The sequence below is a fragment of the Nelumbo lutea genome, chromosome 5, assembly GCF_056320005.1.
Source record: "Nelumbo lutea isolate HS-2025 chromosome 5, American lotus-T2T, whole genome shotgun sequence".
Taxonomy (NCBI): domain Eukaryota; kingdom Viridiplantae; phylum Streptophyta; class Magnoliopsida; order Proteales; family Nelumbonaceae; genus Nelumbo; species Nelumbo lutea.
The window spans coordinates 52,009,391-52,033,310 of record NC_142688.1 but is presented as its reverse complement, the minus strand read 5'-3'; the positions used below and the strand labels follow the sequence as shown (position 1 = coordinate 52,033,310).

General features: G+C 32.3%; 1 protein-coding gene across 1 annotated transcript; it reads left to right on the top strand.

Annotated features, from left to right (window-relative positions):
* The first annotated feature begins 1,175 nt into the window (after positions 1–1,175).
* On the top strand, positions 1,176–22,336 carry LOC148852388 (cytochrome P450 71A1-like). The gene is made up of 4 exons (XM_088945789.1): positions 1,176–1,350; positions 1,661–1,887; positions 2,140–2,513; positions 22,330–22,336. The coding sequence occupies exons 1-4, from the start codon at positions 1,176–1,178 to the stop codon at positions 22,334–22,336; spliced, it is 783 nt and encodes a 260-aa protein (XP_088801915.1).
* The last annotated feature ends 1,584 nt before the right edge of the window (positions 22,337–23,920 follow it).

Below are 23,920 nucleotides of genomic sequence, written 5' to 3'. Positions count from 1 at the left end.
AGCAATAAGTCAAATTACAACTACTATATATGTTTTATTGTCATTTTGGAGTGGATTTCTTTTCCCACTGTGACTTCTATTAATAAATTGATGTGGCTTGTTGTATCTTAAGACTTTGTTGTCTACGATTACAATTTTAATTTCTTTCTTTTTTATGGAAGGCTTAACTGTGATACATGCTTGTGTACCTTCAGCAGGCTTCGGATGGTTTTATTTCTAGTAGAACGAACATTATTCTAAACATGTAATCGTGGGATAATGGGATAATAGTTTCACTTAGATCCAAAACTTTGCAAACACATGACGATGTTGGGTTTCTCAAAAGAGGGAGAGGGCGACAATTCGAAACTTCGAAACTCAATAGCAGGTTGCGGTTCTGCGTGGGAGGGGTAGGTGTTAGAGAGAAAGAAGGCAGTCTTCGCAGGTGTCTAGAAGGAGAGTTTCAGGGATTTCGCCCCCTTTGCTCGGATGTTCAAAGCTGGTAAGGCAGCTATAGCTGGTGATCGTTTCCTTCTCATATGTGAATCAGAATTAGAAGCGTTAAAAGCTATGGATTGCGGTTCGTGTCGAGTATAAATGGATAGAGGTTCATCTTGCATCAATGGAGTTCGACGATAGAAAAACATGGACGAAATGTGCTGAAAGAAGTGGTGACGTGGTGAGTGAGGTGTTTTGGGATCCGGGTGGTCCGGTTGTAGTAGGCACGTTAGGTAAATACTGATAGCAGTGTGATACCGCGCCTTTTTTTAGACGTTTTTGTTCCCTTGGGAATATCTATTATTTTATTATTTGTGTCAAAATAATTAAAAATAAAATAAAAAATAAAAAAATAAAAGCTGTCACAGTTAATGCGCCTCTCTCCAACCTTCTGCCGTTTTGGGTTTTTTTACGTCTGACCTTCAGCCGCTGCAACTGGTTGATTGGGAAATTCCAGTGGCCGAGCAGTTGACCTGCACCCTTCCAACCCCTGCCGCTTGGAACATCCGATGTCCGAGCAACAAGGAATTCTGTTGCCTTGTTCACTCCCACTTCTCCTCTTCTCTTTTGTCTTCCTATTCAGACTCCGGGGATGTTCGGTCAAGCTGCCACCGTCTCCAACGAGGATCCAGTCATCGGAAATTTTCACCAACTTGGCACGCTTCCCCACCGCTCTCTCAGGGCCCTGTCTCAAAAGTATGGGGCCGCTCATGCTATTGCATTTGGGCAGTGTCCCTCTACTCGTCGTTTCCTCCTTAGAGATGTCTATGGAGATCACTAAGACCCAAGATACTAACTTTGCAACTAGGCCTTCTACAACTGCTGCAAAGAAGCTTCTCTATGGCTGTAATGACTTGGGGTTTGCACCTTACGGCAAGTACTAGAGACGGATGAAGAAGATGTCTGTTCTCCGCCTCTTGAGCGTCAAGAGAGTGCAGTCATTCAGATTTATAAGGGAAGAAGAGATTGCTCTTTTGATCGAGAAGATATCTCACGCATGTCAGTTGCACACCTAATTTATCTAAGCGAGTTACTTAGCTTTCTATCCGATAACTTGATTTCTAGAGCTGCTTTCAGTAGCAAGTTTGAAGAAGAAGATGAAAATAGCAGACGGATCGGGCCTTCGACAACGGAGGTAATGTCACTTTTGGGAATGTTTAGCGTTCAGGATTTCTTCCCATAGGATGGATCTATACAGTTACCGGATTGGATGGGAGGCTAAAGAGGACATCTCAAGAGTTGGATAAACTCCTGGATCAAGTGATCAGAGATCATGTTAGTACTACTGATGACCAAAGAAGTAAGGACCAGAGGGAGGGAGAAGACTTTCTGCATATTTTGCTCCAAGCTCAGAAGGATTCAACGCTCGATATCCCCATCACTAGAGACAACATCAAAGCAATCATTTTGGTAATATTCATTTCTGTTTCTGAACTACCAAATATTAATTAAGAACAATTTTTGATCTTCTCAGTTTAGAACTCCTTTAAATGACATTACAATTGCTGGCTTTCTCGGATATCATATCGAAGTTGATCCATGCGTCGACCTACAAATGCAATTTTGTACTCATTTTGGCTTTTGCACTCCAAATAATATATTTCTTAACTAATTTGCTCATATATATATCTTATATATCATGTTCCCACTACTTATTCACAGGACATGTTTATTGGTGGAAGTGATATGACGGCCATTACTGTGGAATGGAGCATGACCGAACTCGTCAGGAATCCCAAAGTGATGAGAAAAGCCCAAGAAGAAGTTAGACGTGTTGTGGGTAAGAAATCCAAGTTTGAAGAAGATGACATTCCTCAAATGGCTTATTTAAAAGCTGTTACCAAAGAGACTCTAAGATTACATCCTCCTGCTCCCTTTTTGATTCGAAGAAAGCCCATTAGAGCTATCAATGTTAATGGCTACCATATCCCAGCTAAAACCAGAGTCTTCATCGATGTTTGGGCAATTGAAGGTCAAGAGGTGGGAGAACCCAAAATGGCAGAAGGTTGGAGAGAAAGGCGCATTAAGTGGCACAGGTTTTCCTTTTTTATTGTTTTTTGTATTTTTAATTATTTTGACACAAATAATAAAATAATAAATAATTCGTAACAAAAACGTTTACAAGAAAGGTGCATTAACTATTGTTTTATTTATTTGTGTCAAAATAATTAAAATTGAAACAATCATAGAAAAGGAAAACCTAAATGTGTTGGAAGTTGGAAATGCTTGAAACTCATTGGACTCTCGATCTCCAACCTTCTGCCATTTAAGTTTCAATTATAAAGAGGGTTTCTCTCTCATTGAACGAACTGATTAGAAGGGCAGGAGAACTACATTGATTATCATAAATTTGTAAATAGAAACACTTATATTCAATTCATCAGAATAGTTAATGCATATCCCTAGAAAATCGATTATGTCTTTTTTGTCATAATAAATATTTATCTATTTTTGTATGTCTTTCTCAATAAACAAAAACATCAATTCGTCAAAATAGTTTATGCATATCTCTAGAAAATTGATTCATGTCTTTTTTGTTAGAATTAATTATCTAATTATATAAATATATAATAATTATTATAAATATTGTTAATAAATGGGTATCGAACCGTTCCAATGGTTTTGAATGTTTTTATTTCTTTTGCAAGAATGGGTCAACTGTTTGGCCAGAACGGTCGTTTGACCCGATAACTAGACCCCTAATTGGTTCAATCTCCGGGTTGGTTTTAAAAATCATGATGTTATGTCATTCGACCGTGTGACTCATACAACTCAAAAATGGAACCGTTCTTGCCACTGGTTTTTGGATCGACGGTTCAACTGTCCAATTTAAACGAACAACCCGTTCTAACAACAAAACTTAGAAAATAATAAAGTAGCCAAAAACCATTAAATGGGCCAATGGTTGACGGTTCAACCACTCGAGTCAATGGGTTGTTGACCGATTCAGTGGTTTTTGGCGACAAACTGGGATTGGGGTAAAATGGAACAAGTTGCTTGGATGATTCCATTAAGTAGTACCATACGTGTTATGTCATTCGAGCGTGTAACTCAAACGTCCTAAAAACAAAACTGTTCTGGCAACTAGTTTTTGGGTTGACAATTCGATTGTTCGACTCAAATGGATGGCCCATTCTCACAACAAAAATAAAAATAAAAATGACAAAAAACTATTGAACGGGTCAATGATTCAACCGCTTAGGTTAATGGGTCGTTGATCGATTCAATGGTTTTTGGCCAAGGACCAAGATTAGGATAAAACAGAATCAGTTGCCCGGATGGTTCCCAATTAAAAAAATAAAAAACAACCAAAAACCATTGAATGGATCAACGGGTCGATGGTTCGACCACTTGGGTCAATAAATCGTTGACCGATTCAATGGTTTTTGGCCAAAGACCAGGTCAACTGGTAGACAATTGCATTCCAGACCCTACGAAGCAGGGCCCCTCTACTAGTTTATATATATTACTACTAAAGCTCTCCATGTGTAGGAATCTTCTTTATGTTTTAAAATTTTATAATTTATACACTGAAAACAATAGAGTAAAAATTAGTTTCAGAACTTCTAAAGTAGAGGATGAAAAAAGATTGTAATTAATAGAATTATGTGTGATATTTATTCTAAGGGTCCTTAAAAAAACACAATGAAACTAATTGAATCCACTCCACCCAACCAAGTTGAGTGCCTGCCCCAACCAACCAGTTGCAACGACTGAAGGTCCAGAGGTGGGAGAACCCTTAACGGCAGAAGGGTGGAGAGAAAGGCGCATTAAATGGGACAAGTTTTCTTTTTAATAATTTTTTTTTATTAATTATTTTGACACAAATAATAAAACAATAGAAAACTCCTAACAGAACGAAAACATTAACAAGGTGTTTGGAAGCGAGCGCACTTGTGGGATTTTCAAGAAATAATACCCATGTGTTTTTCATAAAAAACACTTCTGCCTCGTAAGTAGTGAGCAACACTATGTTGCTTGGTAAGCATCATTTTTTCATCACTTTTTTTCATGTATGTGCTGATAGGTAAGCACCACATAGGATACACATCAACAACCATTGGGGGAAACGGTTCACTGATGCAAGCATCGATGGGTCCCAACATGCCCGATTTTTTTATAATCGGTTGAACCAAACAATGAGATAAATGGGCGTTTGTTGAAACAACTATGTGGATCCAACGTGGCACCGGTTTTTCTAAAATGGCCACAGTTCCAAACACCCCCTAAGATGATAGGCGAATTAGCTGGGAAAGGTGTCACACAACTATTAGGTGCTTACTTAGTGTGCTTACTAACATGCCTACAACATCCGAACCCGAGAAAAGTGTACTGTTGCTATGTCATGAAAATTTAAATGGCCTGATTTTTTAATAATCGGTTGAACCAAACAATGAGATACATTAGCGTTTGTTGAAACAGCTATGTGGATCCGACGTGGCACCGTTTTTTCTGAAAAATGGTCACAGTTCCAAATATCCCCTAAGATTAAAGGCGAATTAGCTGGAAAAGGTGTCACACAACTATTAGGTGCTTAGTGCGCTTACTAATGTGCCTACTACATCCAGACCGGAGAAAAGTGTACTGATGCTATGTCATGAAAATTTAAATTTGAGCCTTATAAAGGTGAGACGTGAGTAGAGGGAGGTGTCATGCGAAGTGTTTCCTTAGTCATTGATTGTAGTGGATGAAGTATGAGTGATGATTACTTGGGCTATTTGTAAAAAACAGGGTGGGCTGACTTAGGAGCCTCTACACATCACACCTTATCTAATTCAAGTCCTCATTTTGTCTTTTCAACGAAAAAAGTATTATTGAGTGTAAATACTGTTTTATCAGCAGTCATGAGATGTGTCCTTCACAACAGGTTCTCAAAACAACTCAGGCTGTTTTTCACAAACCGACAAAGTTTTTGTTTAGAAAAATGAAAAATAGGCTAGGCTGTCTTAGGAGCCTCTACACAAGACACCTTAGCTAATTCAGGTCCTCATTTGTCATTTTAACTAAAAAGGTATTGAGTATAAATACTGTTTTACCTACAGTTATTATGAAATGTCATTCACAGCAGGCCCCCAAAACAGCCTAGGCTGTTTTTCGCAAACAACCAAAATTTTTCTGTATGGAGATCACTTTGGTTGTTTAGAAAAAAACTAGATGGGTATTGGGAGCCTCTACACATTACAATTTAGCTAATTCAGGTCCTCATTTGTCTTTTCAAATAAAAAGGTATTGAGTGTAAATATTGTTTATTATCACATAGTTATTATGAGATGTCATTCATAGCAAACTCCCAAAATAGCCCAAGCTGTTTTTCACAAACAGCCAAAGTTTTTCCACATGAGTTAAGTTCCAAGGAAGGGGGAAGTCTAGTAGAAGGATTCACTAGTGAGGCCAAGTTAACCTTTTTAGAGATAGGCCGGCAAATAGTGGTGAGAAGTGCCCTAAAACTAGGTAGGGTCAAGGTTCAAATTTTCAAAATGTACTGACCCATATTGGTCAACACATATATCTTTAAGGGGCCGACACAGGAAATGCTACAAAATCATTTGTATCATGTCTTTTTGTCGTGTTGAACCCATATCATGACCATATCAGGGCGTATCGGACCTGTATTAGGGTGTATCAATGTGTATTAGCCAATACAGTACAATTTCCTATAGGCAAAAAATGAATTAAAAAGTTGAGAAAAAATAGGCTTCTAACTCTCTTCAAAAGCCTTCTCTACTCTTCCAAACTAACCAAATTATCTCTACACATTCTTGGATTGTAAAATTGTTAAAAAAAACCCAAAAACAATGTCCAAAACTCAAGATTTTTTTTCAACTTTTTACAAAAATTGGTAAAATATATATATTTTTTCAATTTATTTGATAGTATGTTACAATATTTTGTATTTTTCTTAATGCATGGAATTCTTATCTTTTGTTTTTTAAATAGATCTATTTAATTTTTTGAAGAAAATTTAGAAAAAAATATAATATAACAACAAAAAATAAAATTTTATATTTTTGGTGTAATCTTCCCATGAAGAATAATTGTGCTATAGACCTACAGTGATCTACCATATCCATAGATCTTTTGAAATTTCTAAAATATTCATTTTTATATTTTATAATATTTTTAGTAAAAACATTTAATTTTTTCATTTTTAGTATACAAATATTTATTTTTGTAAAGCTAAAAATATTTATTTTTTAAACTTTTGTAATTTTAGAATATTCTTTTCTAATATTTAAGTCATAGATCTTTTGAAATTTATTGTAAAATATTTATTTTTATTTTTTAATATTTATTTTTTTCTAATTTTTGGATTTATCTAAGCATAATATTTACCACATTGTAAATATATGGAAGATTTATCACATTGATAAAATTATTTTTCTGTTACATTTTATTTTTAATTTTTGTAATAAAAAATAAACTAATTGTTTGAATAAGAAATAAATAATTGTTTATTAAATTATATAAAATGTTTCATTAAATAATTATTATGCCTATATCTTGTAGTTATAACCCTATTAGAAAATAACTTTATGTTTCTATATGTTGATTATGATATGTTTTTTCATAAAAATCATTAAATGATGTGATTTTTATGCATATATAGTTTATTTAGGCCATATTATTAATGTTGTATATTTATGATTTGTAGGAGTATCTATAGTATTTTCATGTGTTTCCATGTGTATCTAAGCCATATATCAATATGTCTATTAAATTTATCTTTATGATACACTTAGCATTTTTTCAATACTTTGAAGTTGAACCTTGGGTAAGGAAAGAGCCCGATGGTGGAGGAGCTTAGTGCTCTCATTCCATGAACATAGGAAAGCAGGTAGTCAGGTGGGGCTCACCTAATGGTTGGGTGGAACTTCGAATTGAAATTCTTTGGTGGCACCAATCGTGGATGCCAACAACCTAGGAGCTCTTACATTTGGGGTATGCGGTTCAAGTATCATTAAGGATAGTGGACTCTCAAATTCAGGCCAAGGAGGGAATTATATTGTGTCGGCTAGGTTAGTTGGTAAAGGTGGTTGCAATGGGGATGCTAAGAGATTAATCCCATCCTCAACAATTTAGGTGTTGCTAAGAGTGGCAACAGATCCAAGGGAGGCCAAGTTGCATCTCAACCCAACAAGATCTCTCAAAAATGTGATCATATCTAAAGGGGTGGTGAAAAAGGCCAGTCTGAAGGTTTTGTGTAGGAGACATTCTAATAGGAGTATATGGTGCACGGTGGAGTTAGCAAAGGAAAATGAATTAGGTGCTAGTGCAAGTTTCATCCTGACCCTAGAGAGAGGTGAATTAGAAGCTATAGTAGAATCTTTGAAAGACAAAAGAGAAGGAGAAGAAGAGATAACCAAAAAAGTATCGCATGATAGTGTGAATGGGCAAGATTTGGTGTCCACTAGTGAAGAAGGCTTGGGGGGTTATAATTCCATCAATCAACTTGTAGAGGGAGATGTCCAAGTTGTGAAAATGTTGGGTTTGTTTTTTATGGGTGGTGAATCTTTTAAAAGAGAAGTGATAAGAAGATTCAAGTCAAAGTTTAGAGAAGTCAAGGACAAGGAGAGGGATAGAAGCAAGGATTAAAATATCGATACGATATGATCAATACGGGGCGTATCATATCGGTGTCAGACATCATCGGCACAAGATACGTTACAACTAGATACTTAACCATCCAGCGCGTATCGGACCAATATGCTATTGTATCAACGCATATCGTATAGTATCGAGCGATGCGATCTGATACACACCGATGTACCAGCGTACTGCACTAGCGTCTATGCCTAATGCCTATAGTCTCACTTTAAAAATTTGAAAATAGGGTGACGCCTACTATCTCACTTTAAAAATTTGAAAATGGGGTGATAACCATGTGTCGCCAAATTACCAAGAACATAAGCCTCTCTCTTCAACCACCAAGCCACCTACCATGTTTTGATAATAGAAGAAATATATTAACCTCTATTAACATTAAAGTCTAGTAGTGTACATACAACCCAAACAAACAATATATAATAATATTCAACAACTCCAACTATAAATTAAAAAAAAAATTAAATTAGTATTTTATGAACAATTGAATAAATAATTTATCAAATCTACATATATACCAAAAATTGATTTTTAATTTCAAGAGATTTATACAAATAAAATTATTATTTATAGAATAATAATTTTAAAACTTAAAATTTATAAATTTACAAATTATATGTATATTCAATTTTCTATAAATTATTAAATAATATTTTAATTTTTATAAAATAATAATGTCTTTACTATTTAAAAAATAAAAATATTATTTACAAATATTTGTGAGTATAACATAAATTGAATTAATCAATTCCACTAATCCACATTATATAAAAATAAAATAATTTTGTAAAATAGAAATTTTATAAAATAAAAATATTAGTAATGGAATAACTATTTTTGTTATTAAAATTTATGAATTTTATATGATATATATCTTCAAAATTTTAATAGATTTGATATATTTGAAGTTAATATTGTATATTTTTTACAAATAATTAATTAATACTTTACTTTACATTTTATAATAACATATTTATTTTTTTTAAATGAAAATAATGTATTAATTTTTTATAATAATATATTTACTTGTGAATTGAATTTTTTTTTTGTTGATTTTTTGTTAATGGTAGGAAATAAAATTAGTAAAATAGAAATATTGATAGAGTAATTCAAATAAAATAGTTGCATATTTTTTGTGCCTAGGAATTTAATAAAAGATAAAATAATAATGGCTTTGTGCATGTATTAATTTCTAATAATTTATATAATGTCTTAGATTCTTGATCGATGCACTATCAATAAAATTGCATAGTATCTATGCATCTCGCTATATCAGTTGCAATATATTTCTTCATATATACCATTAAAATATAAAGCTCCTATGTATTTATATATTGTTTATAATTATTTTGATATTAAACTTAATATTTTTAATATATTTATGGAATTTCTATGCATTTCCCTTGCGTCTCCAAATGTTTCTATATTTTTCGTCCGTATCCATTTGTTTCCTAAGCGTATCGTATCCGTATCCATATCCAAATTGTCTGATACGATACTTGATACCAATACTTTGATCCTTGTATGGAAGTAATCTCAAAGAAGAGTGGAAGAGCAATGTTTCACTTCACATATTTATTTATAAATATGTTTTTTATATTGTATACTTTTGTAAATTTTTCATATTATTTATTTTTTTTATGAGAAACATGTGTATATATGTTGAAAATATTTGGAAAAAAATATTTGTAGTTTTTTATTTTTCTTTATTTAAACTGTTATTTTTTCTTTTAATAATTTATTAATATTTTAAAAAATTAAATCGTATTAGATCAGATTCAGATATTTGACATTCTTTTTGGATTTGAATTTGAATCAATGTTTGTGATATTTGATTGAATCTTTGGATCAAATCGGTTTGGATCTATAGTATATCAAATCAGATCCAGATTTACGTTGATTCGAATCCGATCATATCCGTTTGCATCTCTTTTTCAAAAATGAGCCTCAACATTTTCATAGATACCAACTCATTGATTACCATTTCTATGATACCAGTTATTTTTTTTGGACAAAAATGACACCCGGTTGCCATAAAAAACAAAGAAATGATACTAGTTGAAGGGTGAAAAAAAATAACCTGTCAAAATCAATTTGATACGTTGTTAGGTTAATACTATATGTCAAGATCAATGTGAATACATTTTGCTTTTGCTCAATGATGAAAGCAATAATGTTTTCTTCTCCTCAGGCATCATGCATTCAGAGTGATTGAGTTTCGGTTTATTTCTTTCAACTAGCGGGGACCCATGTGATGACGAGTTTTGTTAATAAAAAATGAAACAATCAAGACTTGTAAACAAATTAAAAGAACAAAATAATGATCTGATCAATTTGACAAAGAAAAATTAAAACAAACTATAATAACAATGTCCAAAACAAAGTCAATTGCAAAGTTTATGGAAATAAACTATAATAACGATTAATAGTATTTATTAAAATATTGTAATTATCAAAAACATTGTTAATTAATAATGTTATTGAAAATACTGCTAATCAATAAATACAGTTAATATTAAAATACTATAATTGATAATATAGTTTTAATAGATATTGTTAATTTAAAAACACATTATTAAAAATACTATTAATTAATAAGATACTGTATTACTAAAATAATGTTAACAATATTGTATTTATTAAAAGTGTATGATATTTGCTAAAATACTGTTTATTAATAAATAATGTAATTATTAAAATAATGTATTTATTGAAAATATGGTTAATTAATACTGTTAATTAATAAATACTATATTTATTAAAATACTATTGATTATTAAAAATACTGTAATTATGACAATTTTCAGAAATATTTGTCCTTTAATTTTTGTTATTTTATTGTGTAAAACTAATTTATGACTACTATTTGTAAATTAAATGTAATTTTCTGGTATTTATAGTTTAAATTATTAATGTTAATATGTAATTACTGTTAATTAATTACTGTTAATCATTATTTTATAAAAATAATTAATGTTAATTACTGTTACTGTTTAAAAAGTCATTATTGTTAATTATAAAATAACCATTATTTTATAATGGTTATTATATAAAAGGGAATGTGCCATGTCAGCATGTCTCTTTTATATTTTAATGTTAAAATTGAACAAAATAATTCAAGTGATCAATCACCCTAGTGCTTAGTGACTTGCTTTATTAATGAGGAGGGTTAAAAAAGTTAATGTAAAAGAGGACAGACACTTAATAGCATAATCAATGAGGAGAGATTATTAAAAGAATTAGGGTAAGATACAAAAACCTCCCCTAAAGTTTCTGATAATCATAAAAACCTTCCCTCTAGTTTAATTTTAACAAATACCTCCCCTTGACTTTTGAGAAATTTGACAAAAACCTCTCTTCCATCACTTTCTTAGTCAAAAAACGTTAGACTCATGCACCAATTTCTTCTAAACAACCATTCTATCCTTTTATAAATTATTTTACATACAAAATTACTAAAATAACCCCATTTTTTACTTGACAAAAATATAATTTTAACAATCATCTTCTAATGTTTTGGTCGAATTAAAACATTGTTATTCAGTAATTTTGTATGTAAAATAATTTATAATAGGGTAGAATGGGTATTTGAAAGAAACTGCTACATCAATCTAATGTTTTCCATCTATGAAGGTGACGGAAGGAAAGTTTTATCGAGTTTCTCAAAAGTTTAGGGGAGATATTTGTTAAAATGAAACTATAGGGGAGGTTTTTATGATTGTTAGAAACTTTAGGGGAGGTATTTATATTTTACCCGAAGAATTAATGGAGAAGAGGAGAGAGAGAGAGAGGAGAGAGTTAATGATGTATTAATGAGGAGTAAGTCTTAAAGGTATTGGTCACTTGAATTATTTTGTTCAATTTTAAAATTATAAAATTCAAAAAAGAACAAAAAAAGATAAATGTCAGGAAGAAACCAGGAAGCAGGGAAGTACTAGCTTGGCACATTGCCTTTTAGTATATACTAGCGGGGACCCGTGCATCACACAGGTTTTGATAATCACAAAAGAAGCAATCAAGACATGCAAAGAAATTGAAAAAAAAAATCAAAAGAATGGTCTAATCACTTCGTCAAAAACTAAAATAAACTACAATAAAAATGTCCAAAACAAAGTTAATTTATTATATAAAATAAACTATTATTATTTTTTTATTATTATGCAAATTAATTTTTATTATTAATATTAATTAAATAACTATTATTGTTTATTTGTAGTTATTATTATTAATTTAATAATTTAACAACTTATTATTTAAAATAAATGATTATTATCATTAATTTATTATTATTATTATTATTATTATGAACTAAATTAATTTATTATTATTATTACTCATAATATAGATGGTTATAATCATAACCATGTAGCATACAGGTTTTAATGGACCTGCTTTAAAATAGTTATATGTGAACTTGTTTATTGGAACTGAGTCTCAAGGAAAACGGGTCTTAATGGAACCATTTTAAGTGAAAGTTTAGTGGATTTTGAAATTAATATTTTTATTTATGTTGTTTTACCCCAATATATTTATATTATTTGACTTATTAATGTTTTGCTTTATTATATTGTATTTCTATTCTCTCTCATCTCTCTTAAATGTTATTTTTAAATGTAATAATGACATGCATTAAAATAAGAGGCTTTGGAAAACCCAAAGGTCTCTCCCTATAATAGTGTACAACTTTTATTGATCTAATCAAAATATACAATGATTACTCTTTTATATTTTTAAAGCAAAACAAAATGCAAAAAATGGAGAAAAAAAGATAAATGCCAAGAAGAAACTAAGAAGCACTAAAGTGCCAACTTGGAACATTGCCTTTTAGTATATACTAGTAGGGACCCGTGCGATGCATGGGCCTTGTTGAATGGAAGTGCAATAATGGAAATACATAATAGTACTAAACGCATTTTTCTATTTTCCATTGTAACACTATGAACTAATATCATCATAGGCAAGGACTATAATGTTTAAATTATATAATTTATATGAAAAATCAAATGCATTTTAAATACACTATGAACTAATTACATTTACTTCTTGAAGATTATTCATAATTGGTGCATATTTTCAAAAGTAATTTTAATGGTTATATTTTTAAATTTTTGGTAATGTATCACATTTATTAGAAATCATGTTAATCCATTTTTGGTAATTATGAAAAAATTATTGGTACTTTATTTTTGGTTATTTTCTTGCCTATTTTAAATTAAATACAATAAATTAATTAAATAATTAATAAAAAATATTGATATTTTTAATAAAAAATATTTTAATAAATACTTTTAATTAATAAATACTATAATTAATAATACTACAATTATTGAAAATACTGTAAAATATGGTTAATTATTAATAATGAAATTATTAAAAATACTGTTATTTAATAAATTATGTATATTAATAAATAGTTTTAATTAATTAATCATATAGTAGTTATTAAAAATATTTTATTAATTAAAAGTATAGTTAATATTGTTAATTAATAAAATACTATAATTATTTAATCAATGTTAACTAATAAATTCTGTAATTTTTCATACTATCTTTGAATAAATACTAATAATTATTTAGAAACACTATAATTATTTAAAATTCTGTTAATTAATGAATACATTATTTTTATCAAATACCGTTAATATACTAATTACTATTACTACTCTCTCTCTCTCTCTCTCTTAAATGTCTTTTTTAAATGTAATAATAACTTGCATTCAAATAAGAGGCCTTGCAAAACCAAAAGGTCACTTTTTGTAATAATTTGCAGCTTGAATAATTTAATCGAGATAAGCAATGATTACTTTTTTATATTTTAAAACAAAGGAAAATACAAAAATACAAAAGAATGAGAAAATAGATAAATAACTTCTCAAAAAGTATTTTACTGCTTATATTTGTTAATTTTTGGAAATTATGACAAAATTATTGGTACGTACTTTATTTTTGGTTATTTTCTTGCTAATTTTTGTTCATTAAATGTAACTTTCTTTTATTTATAGCTTAAATAATATTTAAATATAATTACTTTCAATTACAATTTAAAATTTAATTATACTACTTACAGTTTCAAATATAATTTAAATAATATTTAAAATACAATTGAAATTATAAATTACATTATTTAACAATTTAAAATACTGTTAATTAATGAATTAATAAAAATATTAATATGTTTTTTAAAAAATAAATAACAATCAAAACCGTTGAACAGTTTAAACAGTTCAACTGCCTGGGTCAACAGTTTGCAGACCAAATTAATGGTTTTTGGCAAAAATCTAATTTTGGGAAAAACCGGAACCCATCACCTGACCGGTTCCCAGTTTTTCCAATCCGATCGTCTGGTTTAGTCCCGTTTTGAAAACCATGTTAAGTTCTATTATGTTTGATGAGTTCAAAATGTCGTCAACTTTCGGCTCTCAAATCCCCTACAAGGGTTCTCAATTGTACTTTTAACATCTCAAACCGTTGGTTTCAAGCTTTTGATACTAGAAATTGAATGCTGGGGTCTGTTATGAATTAATGAAACTTCTTCATGAGTTAGTAGCAATATGGTTGCGATCAAAACAATTTAAGACAAAACAAAAAAGAAAAGAGAAAATTGGCACGTAGCAAGGTGCAGGGCTCTTTTTAAAAGCTAAGTAGGTAATAGTATTCAGTGGGCACATTTGGACATCGGTTATACTGATTAGGATTCGTTTTTGGAAGCTGAGTTGGTATCAAGGCAACATATATTGCCTTGGAGGCCTCCTTAACGCTACATTTTATCATTTTCCATTCCATCCTCTTGTATTATTGGCTAGTTTTATGTCATTGCTTGGCAACTTTTGGACTCCAAACCACTCCCGATCTGCTGGTTATGTAATTGTGAGATAGAATAGGCATGCCAATTCATGCCAATTCAGGTAATATCTGAATTCGAATCCGATTAGAAAATGCGATACTCAAATTTGATCGGATATTGAAAATTAATATTTGAATTTAAATTTAATTAAATATTCGAATATTCGATTCAATTCGAATTTGATTAATTAATTATTTTAGATAATTAATAAATATATAAAATAAATGTTTTATTTATATAAAATATATAAATCTATAAATTGTTTATATAACTTAATTATTATATATATATATATATATATATAAATTATATAAAATATTTTACATATTATATATAACAATTAAATAATCGGTCAAATTTAAATATTTATGGAATCGAATAAGGTCATATCCGAATTCGAATTCGATTAACTATTCGGTAAGAATAGGATATTCGAATTCGACCGATTAGATATTCTAATTATCCAAATTCAATTTGATTTTATCCAATATCAAATTTGAAATCGGATTTTTGAATACCATTTACACCCCTAAATAAGGTAGAGTGGGGCCAAGTTTTGCATGCCCTACCCCTAACCTTGAATTGTAATACCCTACCCAATCCTTGCCCAAACCCCAATAGGGATAGAAATCTCAACCTTATCCCCACCTCTATGGGAAATGGGGATCTCAAATTTGATATTTAAATTCACCAAAGTAGTGCCTATTTGATATTCAAACTTAGCCTTTAAGGAAACTGACAAATTATGCAAATATTTAGTAGCAATTAATTATCCAATTAATCGTTAAAGCATTTGAATCTACTAAGTAGTAATCTAATATTACACATATTTACGAGTAATCTATCTTATTTTAAATCTTTATTATTTACAACTACCATTGTCCTCTTAGTTGCAGAATGGAGCAATTCCCTATTCAAATAAGTAGTCAAGATTGTACTAAACTAGATAGTCAAATTGAAGAGGGTATAAATGTGGAATGTAAATTTGCACGCAAGCTAGACTTCGATAATGAAAATAATTATGCTAGCCTAAGGCATACAAGGGTTTCTCAACCTAGTGATCCCATTGTGTGATATAATCGATTCTTCTAAGTATCGTGCAAAGGAAAATATTAAATTAGCGTTAGAGTGTGGTCAATTAAATATATATTTTTTATCAAATACTTTTTTTTATTTCTTAAATTATTTGCTATTTCTAATATAAGAATTTTTTTTGTTAGGCTACTTTAACTCCAATTCTATATGGAAGCTCGACAAATAATAACTCCCAATTAAGCCAAGTATGTATAAAAATATTTCAACATATAAATACTTGAAAATATAATTATATATAGGTGTCTCTTATAAATTGTTTTGCTATAAAAAATGATTAATATTACATAGGAATCAACAACACTTGGCCTCCATCAGCATTACTATATTGGGGATGGTTCCAACAACATAGAGCATTCAACCAAAGGTATTGGTATTACATTTTTTTTTAATTTTTATAGAGAGAAAATTTTTATACATTAACTAATATAAAACAAATTTGCAGGATGTCAAAGTGATGGTGCTTGATTTCTTACAATCACTTTTTAGTCTTTGAATTAAAGGTAGGTAATACCAAGAAATGGATTGACATGGTATTTATATTACAATTTTAATGCTCTAGGGAATCTAAAATATTAATTTATGGGTTATGAGGGGTTAACCTATCAAGCGGATATAGAGCATTATTTAGTAAATGCCAAGACAGATAGAGAGTTCAGACTTTTTGGATTTAAGTATTATGTTACTATAATTGCAACAATTGATCGTGTTTTTGTTCAAGTCTATGATAGCTTTTGCATGAGATATAAGAACAATAGAGTGTTGGAATTCTTCTTTGAGGTGGGTTAGAAGGCAAAGTCATATGAAGTGTTTAGAGTTCTCATTGGAGGTGTTGTGCTTGGAGACATGTGGAGTCTTATGATTTTAGTTTGTAATGTGAAATTGGCCCCCACTTTTGAACAATATAAACTTCACATTTTTTTTTGAAATTTAACAATATAAGCTTTTCAATATTTCTCACCTATACTTAAGTAGATTTTAATCAAATCTGGAATCCACAAAATTCTGACAAGAGATTGTGGATTTTCTTCCATAGTAACTATATGAGCATTTGTCAAAAATCTTAAGAGATTGTGGATTTTCTCTCACAATTTTGGAAAAGACTATAAAACTTGGGAAACATGAGCATAATCATGAAAATGTTAATCCCACAAAAGAGGTTAGATTCACAAATGAGGTAGATCACCCCAAGTGTGAGGACAAAAGAGGTTAGATTCACAAATACTTTTATGAAGCTAAGAGAGTTGAGAGGTTTATAAAGTCCAAATTGAGAGCTTTCATGGAGGTATTCAACTTAAAAACTGAATAGTTAGACTTTCCCTACTTTCTATTTCAAACCAAATATAGTCTAAAGTCACCATACTAAACAAAACCCAACTGCAAACCAAAACAACTTCTTTAAGTTAACCAATTTTGGCTTTAATCAAACTTCAAACCTTGAGAACATAATTTGTTTGAACAAGCGACCTAGCTGATTAAAAGAAGCAATAAAGCTCATAAACCTAATAACCATACCCTCATTAATAAGTCAATGAGAGGCTTACCTCTTTGTGTAGGACCTTGAAACAAACTTTCCAGCAACTAAAAGAACTTCAAATGAAACTTGAGCTAGGTAGAAGCTAGGATGGGCATTTTTGGAGTTAATATATGGAGAACAGGGGATGAGGCTTGAGATTGGCTTTAATGGTTTCAGGATTTCAAGCAAATTGAGTGTGTTACAAAAGTGTTTGCTTTTTTAATGGTCAAATTGAGGGTTTGGTCGTAAAATTTGATGACTGGGGTTTTTGGGGTCATTGAACATGGTGGTGGGGTCTGATTGATCAAATAAGACTTGGATGATAGAGATTCATGACATGTGAGCTTTTCATCAATAAGATTTATCAAAATAGGGTCAAGGTTTGATGTTGGATCAAACAAGGGAATTTTGGGATGAAATTTGGTGGGTAGATATGGATTGGGTTTATGAGGCTGTTGAAAGGGTTTGATCATGTTAGGCATGTGCAGATTACGGGTTTTAGTGTCATATGCGTTGAAATGGGATCTTTAATGGATGATTGGCTAAATCCAAGAATTTAGGGTTGAAGTTTTGCGTAATTAGTTGTTTGAGGATTTTGTTTCACGCGATGAAATTTGTTTGGGGATCAAGTATGGTGATGTGGCATAATCAGGACCATCAAAAGGGAATCATGTAGATTTGATAGTGGATTTATGGGCATTTGAGCTAAAATTTGATTTCTTAGAGTTTTGGCATGTTTTAAAGTGATTTATGTGGTTTGATTGGGCATTCGGAATGTGGGCAATGGGTTAAAGGTGGGACCGAGTAAAAATTGGGTACTAACACCCATTAAAGTGTGTCACACCAGCATTTGGTTTGAAGAAATACTAGGGCATTGGGGAAAACAAGAATTTGATGTTTCCGCAAATGCCCTATGCACAAAAATGAAAGTGTTTTAGTTTTCTACCATTTATTTGATAAACGATGAAAACCAAATAGTTGTTTCATTTTCTTTCATCTACAATAAACGCCAATGCCTATGTGGTGCTGATGTGGTGGAATTTTTTCAATAAACGCCAACGAAGCTAAACACATACATAGTCTATATGTGGATATTTTGTTGCAGGGAACAAATCCTCCTAGATTTGGATCAAATGCAACTGATTCAGTTTCAAAATACAGTGGCTATATGCAATTAATTGTTACAGAATTTTGAGTTCTCAAATCATTAATTGTTATAGTGACCATATGAATTCAGTTTCAGAATTCTATTGAAGCTAGAATTCTGGGTTCTTTACTCATTGGTTAGTGCTCTGCCCATGCTTATCTCAAACCTAATACTTGTTGATGTAGGCGCACATGGTCTTGCCCAATAGTGGGACTGCATGTGTTAGGTGGTGGCGCTCAGAGTAGACCTAATCAAGGCGCGCACAGAACAAAACTCGATGTGCATTCCGAAACCAATAGTGCAACCACACTTGGCAACCTCGAATGGTCGTGCTCCCTGCATACGAACTGCATCTAAACCATCCAATCCCACCTACCTCCAAATGGCCTCAAGTACAAATAGGAGACAACCCCCTCAAGGTAAAGGACTGGAACATAGATTCAAGAGCAAACACATGAGAACTCTTAATCTTCTTTTTGGCCTCGTCTTAGTGTTCACACCTCAAGCCTCGTTCACCTTGCACCTCCCTTGTACTGAGTTGACCGTCGGAGCCTCTGCCTTGGGTATCAACACAAGGCATTTGAAGTCATCCTTCCTTTACTTTTTGTAGGAGTGACCTACCAATCCTTGGATACTCTAGGCCTCAGACTACTCGACCACACCTTGGCTTGGGATGGAATTGACAATGTTGCCCTCAACCAATTTTGACCGACAACAATTGGTGTCATCTATGGGATCGTCGGTAAGAGTTCCCTCAATTAAACTTCCTTAAAATTTAAGAGAATTGACTCCTAAGCTTCAGATGACATGGCAAAAAATACCATGAACACTCAGAACCTGGTCACAGTGGACCAACTTCAAATGGTCCTCAATAGGCTCAACGACCTCGGTAGGACGCTGGATGAGGTGGGGCATCCGGCAGGAGACCGCCCTCATGGAGGCCACCTCGCTGGAAGCCTGGGGCACCATGTCGAGCGCGTGTCTCCGGAACCCTTAGCTATTGACCAAGTCGGATTTAACAAGGTGGAGACCCACGACCAAGTCCAATAGTAGTCGATGTGCTAGTTAGCCACTGAGGACCTCACAACCCCCTATCCGAAGAGGGAAAGAATCCGCACAATTTCACAGTCACTGTCGAGACCCAAAGCACCATCTAAGAGAAACATCCAAGAAGAAGGCGGGCGATCAAGCCATCACAACCCCCACTCGAGGGTCAAGGGATGACGTTGTGCCTCTCCCTCACGCGTCTTGGACATTCGAGACCTCCTAAATGACAAACGAGCCAAAAAGAATGGACATGGGCCCACATTAGAGTATTCAGGCAATTGGGTCGACCCGCATTAAATCCGAGAGGACCAGAATGGGGCCCAGGCCCCCCTCGACCAAAGAATTGTTTACCTGCAAGCTCAACTTAGAGTTGTCAAGGACAAGCTCTGCCAAGTCAAAGAAAGCCGAGTAAAGGCATTAGTCAACCAAAACCATCTATCTAGAAGAATAGATGCCTTCACCTCGAACATCATCTCCGAGCCTCTCCCCCCACACTTCAAAGCACCTACACTGGAAAGGTACGATGGGACGACCACCTAGAGAGTTTCAAGGAGCTCATGCTCCTTTATGGGTACTCTGACGCCCTGACATGCTAGACTTTCTAGACGACCTTCAAAAGTCTGCCCGACGATGGTTCTCTAGGCTCTCCCTTCGCTTTATTGATTTGTGTGAGAAATTCGCCAACCACTTCATCGCCCACTTCATTAGTAGCAAGTGATGCCAGAAGAGCATCATTTTCCTCATGGTCGTCCGACAAAAGCACAACGAGAACCAACAATCCTACATCGACCTTTTCAAGACAGAGGAGCTTGAGGTCCAAAACCTCGACTCTAGGGTTTCCATGCATGCCTCCATCAATGAGCTCTTCCCCGGCTCGACCCTCAAGTGTTCAGTAGCCAAGACACCTCCGAAATCCAAAGAGGAATTCATGAAGAAAGCCTAGAAGTACATCGCCATCGAGGAGGCCTCAACTAACAATCACTAATAACTCTGTAGTTTGATGCCTTAAGGGCATCATTTCAGGGACATTTTAGGCCTTAGAATAGTCAAAATGTCTCATTTTCCCAATTAAATTCAATATTGTGACCTCCGAGGATCTCTATGCAAATCTTGGGGAAAACTAGGGAAGTTTCAAGGCTGAAATGCAATTTTGGGAAGTTGGTGTGAATTCCAACTGAGAGAGGGGATGATTTTGTGAAAAACTTAGCACAGGAGGGTGCCTCCTATCTACTAAACCCAAAATGGCACCCTTCCTACTGTATTATCATACTCCCCTCTCCCTAGGAAACCCTAGGGTGCCTCTCCACTCATTCTTTTCATCTCTAACAAACCCTAGCCACCCCTAACATCTAATCTCCACCCTCCATTCTAGGGCACCCTCTTTTGAGTGCATTCTAACCCTAGGGCACCACCTAATTTCTAATCCCCACCATTCGCCTTTAGACACTAGACCCCAGCCCTCTATTTCACTCTCTATCTCAGCCATTCACTCTAGGGCACCACCCACTCCTTTTAATCTCCATCTTTCAACCCTACGCGCCTAAATCTCCACCATCCAATTTTGGGTGCTCAAATCTTAGTCCTACATAATATTGGGTGCCCTCTCCTTCTCTTCTCAGCCTTAGGATCACCTTAGAACAATCCTAACCCTCCATTCTCAACCCTAGGGTGCCCATATTTCTACAAAAACCTCGTTGTCGCCCCCTCTTTCTCACTAATCCTAGTTTTATCCACCCTTCTCTATAAAAAGGACTCCAAATGCCCTAGAGAAGGGGTTGGTCAATTCACCCAGTTCAAGGCTAAGGTTTCTTGAGGAATTCAAGGATTGTAGAAGGGAAGGATGCCCAGATCTTGTCAGGAAGGGTTCCTACAAGCAGTCCAACCAATCTGCAGCTACCGCCACTACATCTGATCAACCATCTTTTTATTTTCTTTATTTTCTTTCATGTTATTTTTATTTCAGCAATCTTTTAGATTTAATTTATGTTCATTTGTGTGTTTTGACGATCTGAATTCATCCAATTCAAGGCTAAGGTGTCTCAAGGGGGTCGAGGGCTGAAGAAGGGAAGGACGCCTAGATTTTGTTAGGAGGGGTTCTTGTAAGCCATCTAACCAATCTACAGCTACCGCTACTGGATCCGAATTTTGGATCACTTTTATTTATTTATTTTCTTGATTTCAGTATTCTTTTATTTCTGAATTTTGATTATTGTCTTGTTTAATTCCTAACCTTTAATTTCAGCATTAATAAATTTTATTTTCTTATTTTTTATAATCCTTAATTCCATTTTCTTTTTAATTGTCCGGAATGAGAAAATAATAATTTTTCCCTCACTTCCCTATGGGTTCGATCCCTTCCTCACCACGTACTATGTTGTTTAAGGTTACGTGAGGATTGAAAAAAATTATAAATCTCTAAACTGGTGTTCCGAAGTGGTTAACGACACGCTTCCAGCTACTCCAAGTTTTTAGCATCGTTTCTGGGCAAGCAACAGAGGAGATTTTTTATTTGCTTTGTCTAGATCTGTTTCATTATTTTTTATTTTCGTTTAATTACTTGATCTGTAATCTCATTTTAATTCTTGTTTATCTTTGATTTTGCAGGACGTAATAGCAAAAGGTGGGTTACCGGAGCGTTGTTGGACTACCGAAGAAAAAAGAGAAGAGAAATTGGATTGCATTTAAGGAGTAGTCGTCCTAATTTAGTCTTGTTTTTTTTTTTTTTGATTTTTTGGTAAAATAGTAATTTTGACTTCTTAGTTAATTATTTTTTTTTTCTTTCTTTTTTTTCTAGATCCGATTTATTTTTTTAGTACTATTTCTTTTATGTTTTGTTCTTAGATCTATTTTTTTCATTTAATTTCTTGAGCAATTTCAGTTAGGATTGTTATGTTCTATTTTTTTTCATATTAGAAGAAACTCACTTCATTTTTTTATTTTATTTTTTATTTATTGCATCATATTCTTATTTTTTTATTTTTCTGTATAATCCTTTGAGTAGCAATTTTTCTTATTAGAATTCATTTTTGTGGTTGTTAATTTTTTTAGCATAATTAGTCCTTTTATTTTCGGTATGTTGTAATTATTTGTTGCTTTATTTAATTGCCCTTTAATTAATTGGTTATTTAATTGAATAATTAATTGTTAATAGGAAATTATTCAAATTTTCGAATTTGAGTTTAAATTTCAAATTTGAATTCAAAATTTAAATTTTAATTTGAATCTGAATTTAAATTTCAAATTTTGAATTTCAAAGAAAAAGTAATAATAAAATAAATAATAAATAATAAATAATAATAATAATAAATTAATTAATATTTTAAAATTTTTGCATTTTCATTCCAACATTTAGGATTTGATATGTTTTAGAGCATTCATCATATAGGATTATTTAATTGTTGAAATTATCTTGTTAGTTGAGAATGTGTTAGGTTTTCTTTTTTCTTTTATTATTTTAATTGTTTCTTTTGCTAAAATTTTATGTTAAATTTCTAAATTTCATATTATAAATAATTGTTCATGCATTGTAATTAGTTGCATTTATTTTGTTTACTGTGTTTTTCCATTAATCCATTTAAGGGCAATCCAATTTAAATAAGATAAGGTGGCGATTTCATCTAGGGGTGAGCACATTTTGGTTAAAACTGAAAAACCGAACCGATATTTTGGTTTCAGTTGAATCGGTTCAGCTTATTCGGTTATTCGGTCAGTTTTGGTTTTTTATTTGATTTTTATGCTTTTAGGTTTTTGGTTTCGGTTTTCATATTTGCTAAATCGGTTAGCCGAATTAACCAAGCTTTTATAATTATATATTATTTTATACTAATATTTAATAAATTAATAAATAATAAATAATAATATAAGCAATTAAGTATACATTGAATTTCGAAATCGAAGATACAAATTTGTTCCCTAATAAGGAAATAACGTGAAAGATATACTTTCTTTTTACTCACGAAAACATCAAAACAATTAAATAGCAGTGCAAAACAAATCAATATTCATGAGTACAGCCTGTACAGGACTCTTCGTTTTCTTCCCTTCCTCACTCCACCGCACCACACTCCTACCTCACCTCATACGTTGTACCTCCAGGCTCCAATCTCTCCTGAGTCCTAAGTCGAAAATAGTGCATTTCATTGAATCAGTTTAGTAGTTCGCCAGTATAGGACTCTTCGTCTTCTTCCTCTTCCGC

Bases quoted from the DNA above. Each gene is read 5' to 3' on its own strand.
- LOC148852388 (XM_088945789.1), top strand. From the start codon at position 1,176: ATGGGGCCGCTCATGCTATTGCATTTGGGCAGTGTCCCTCTACTCGTC. The intron at 1,351-1,660 runs GCAAGTACTAGA...TTCTTCCCATAG, and splicing joins CTTGGGGTTTGCACCTTACG to GATGGATCTATACAGTTACC. The intron at 1,888-2,139 runs GTAATATTCATT...ACTTATTCACAG, and splicing joins ACATCAAAGCAATCATTTTG to GACATGTTTATTGGTGGAAG.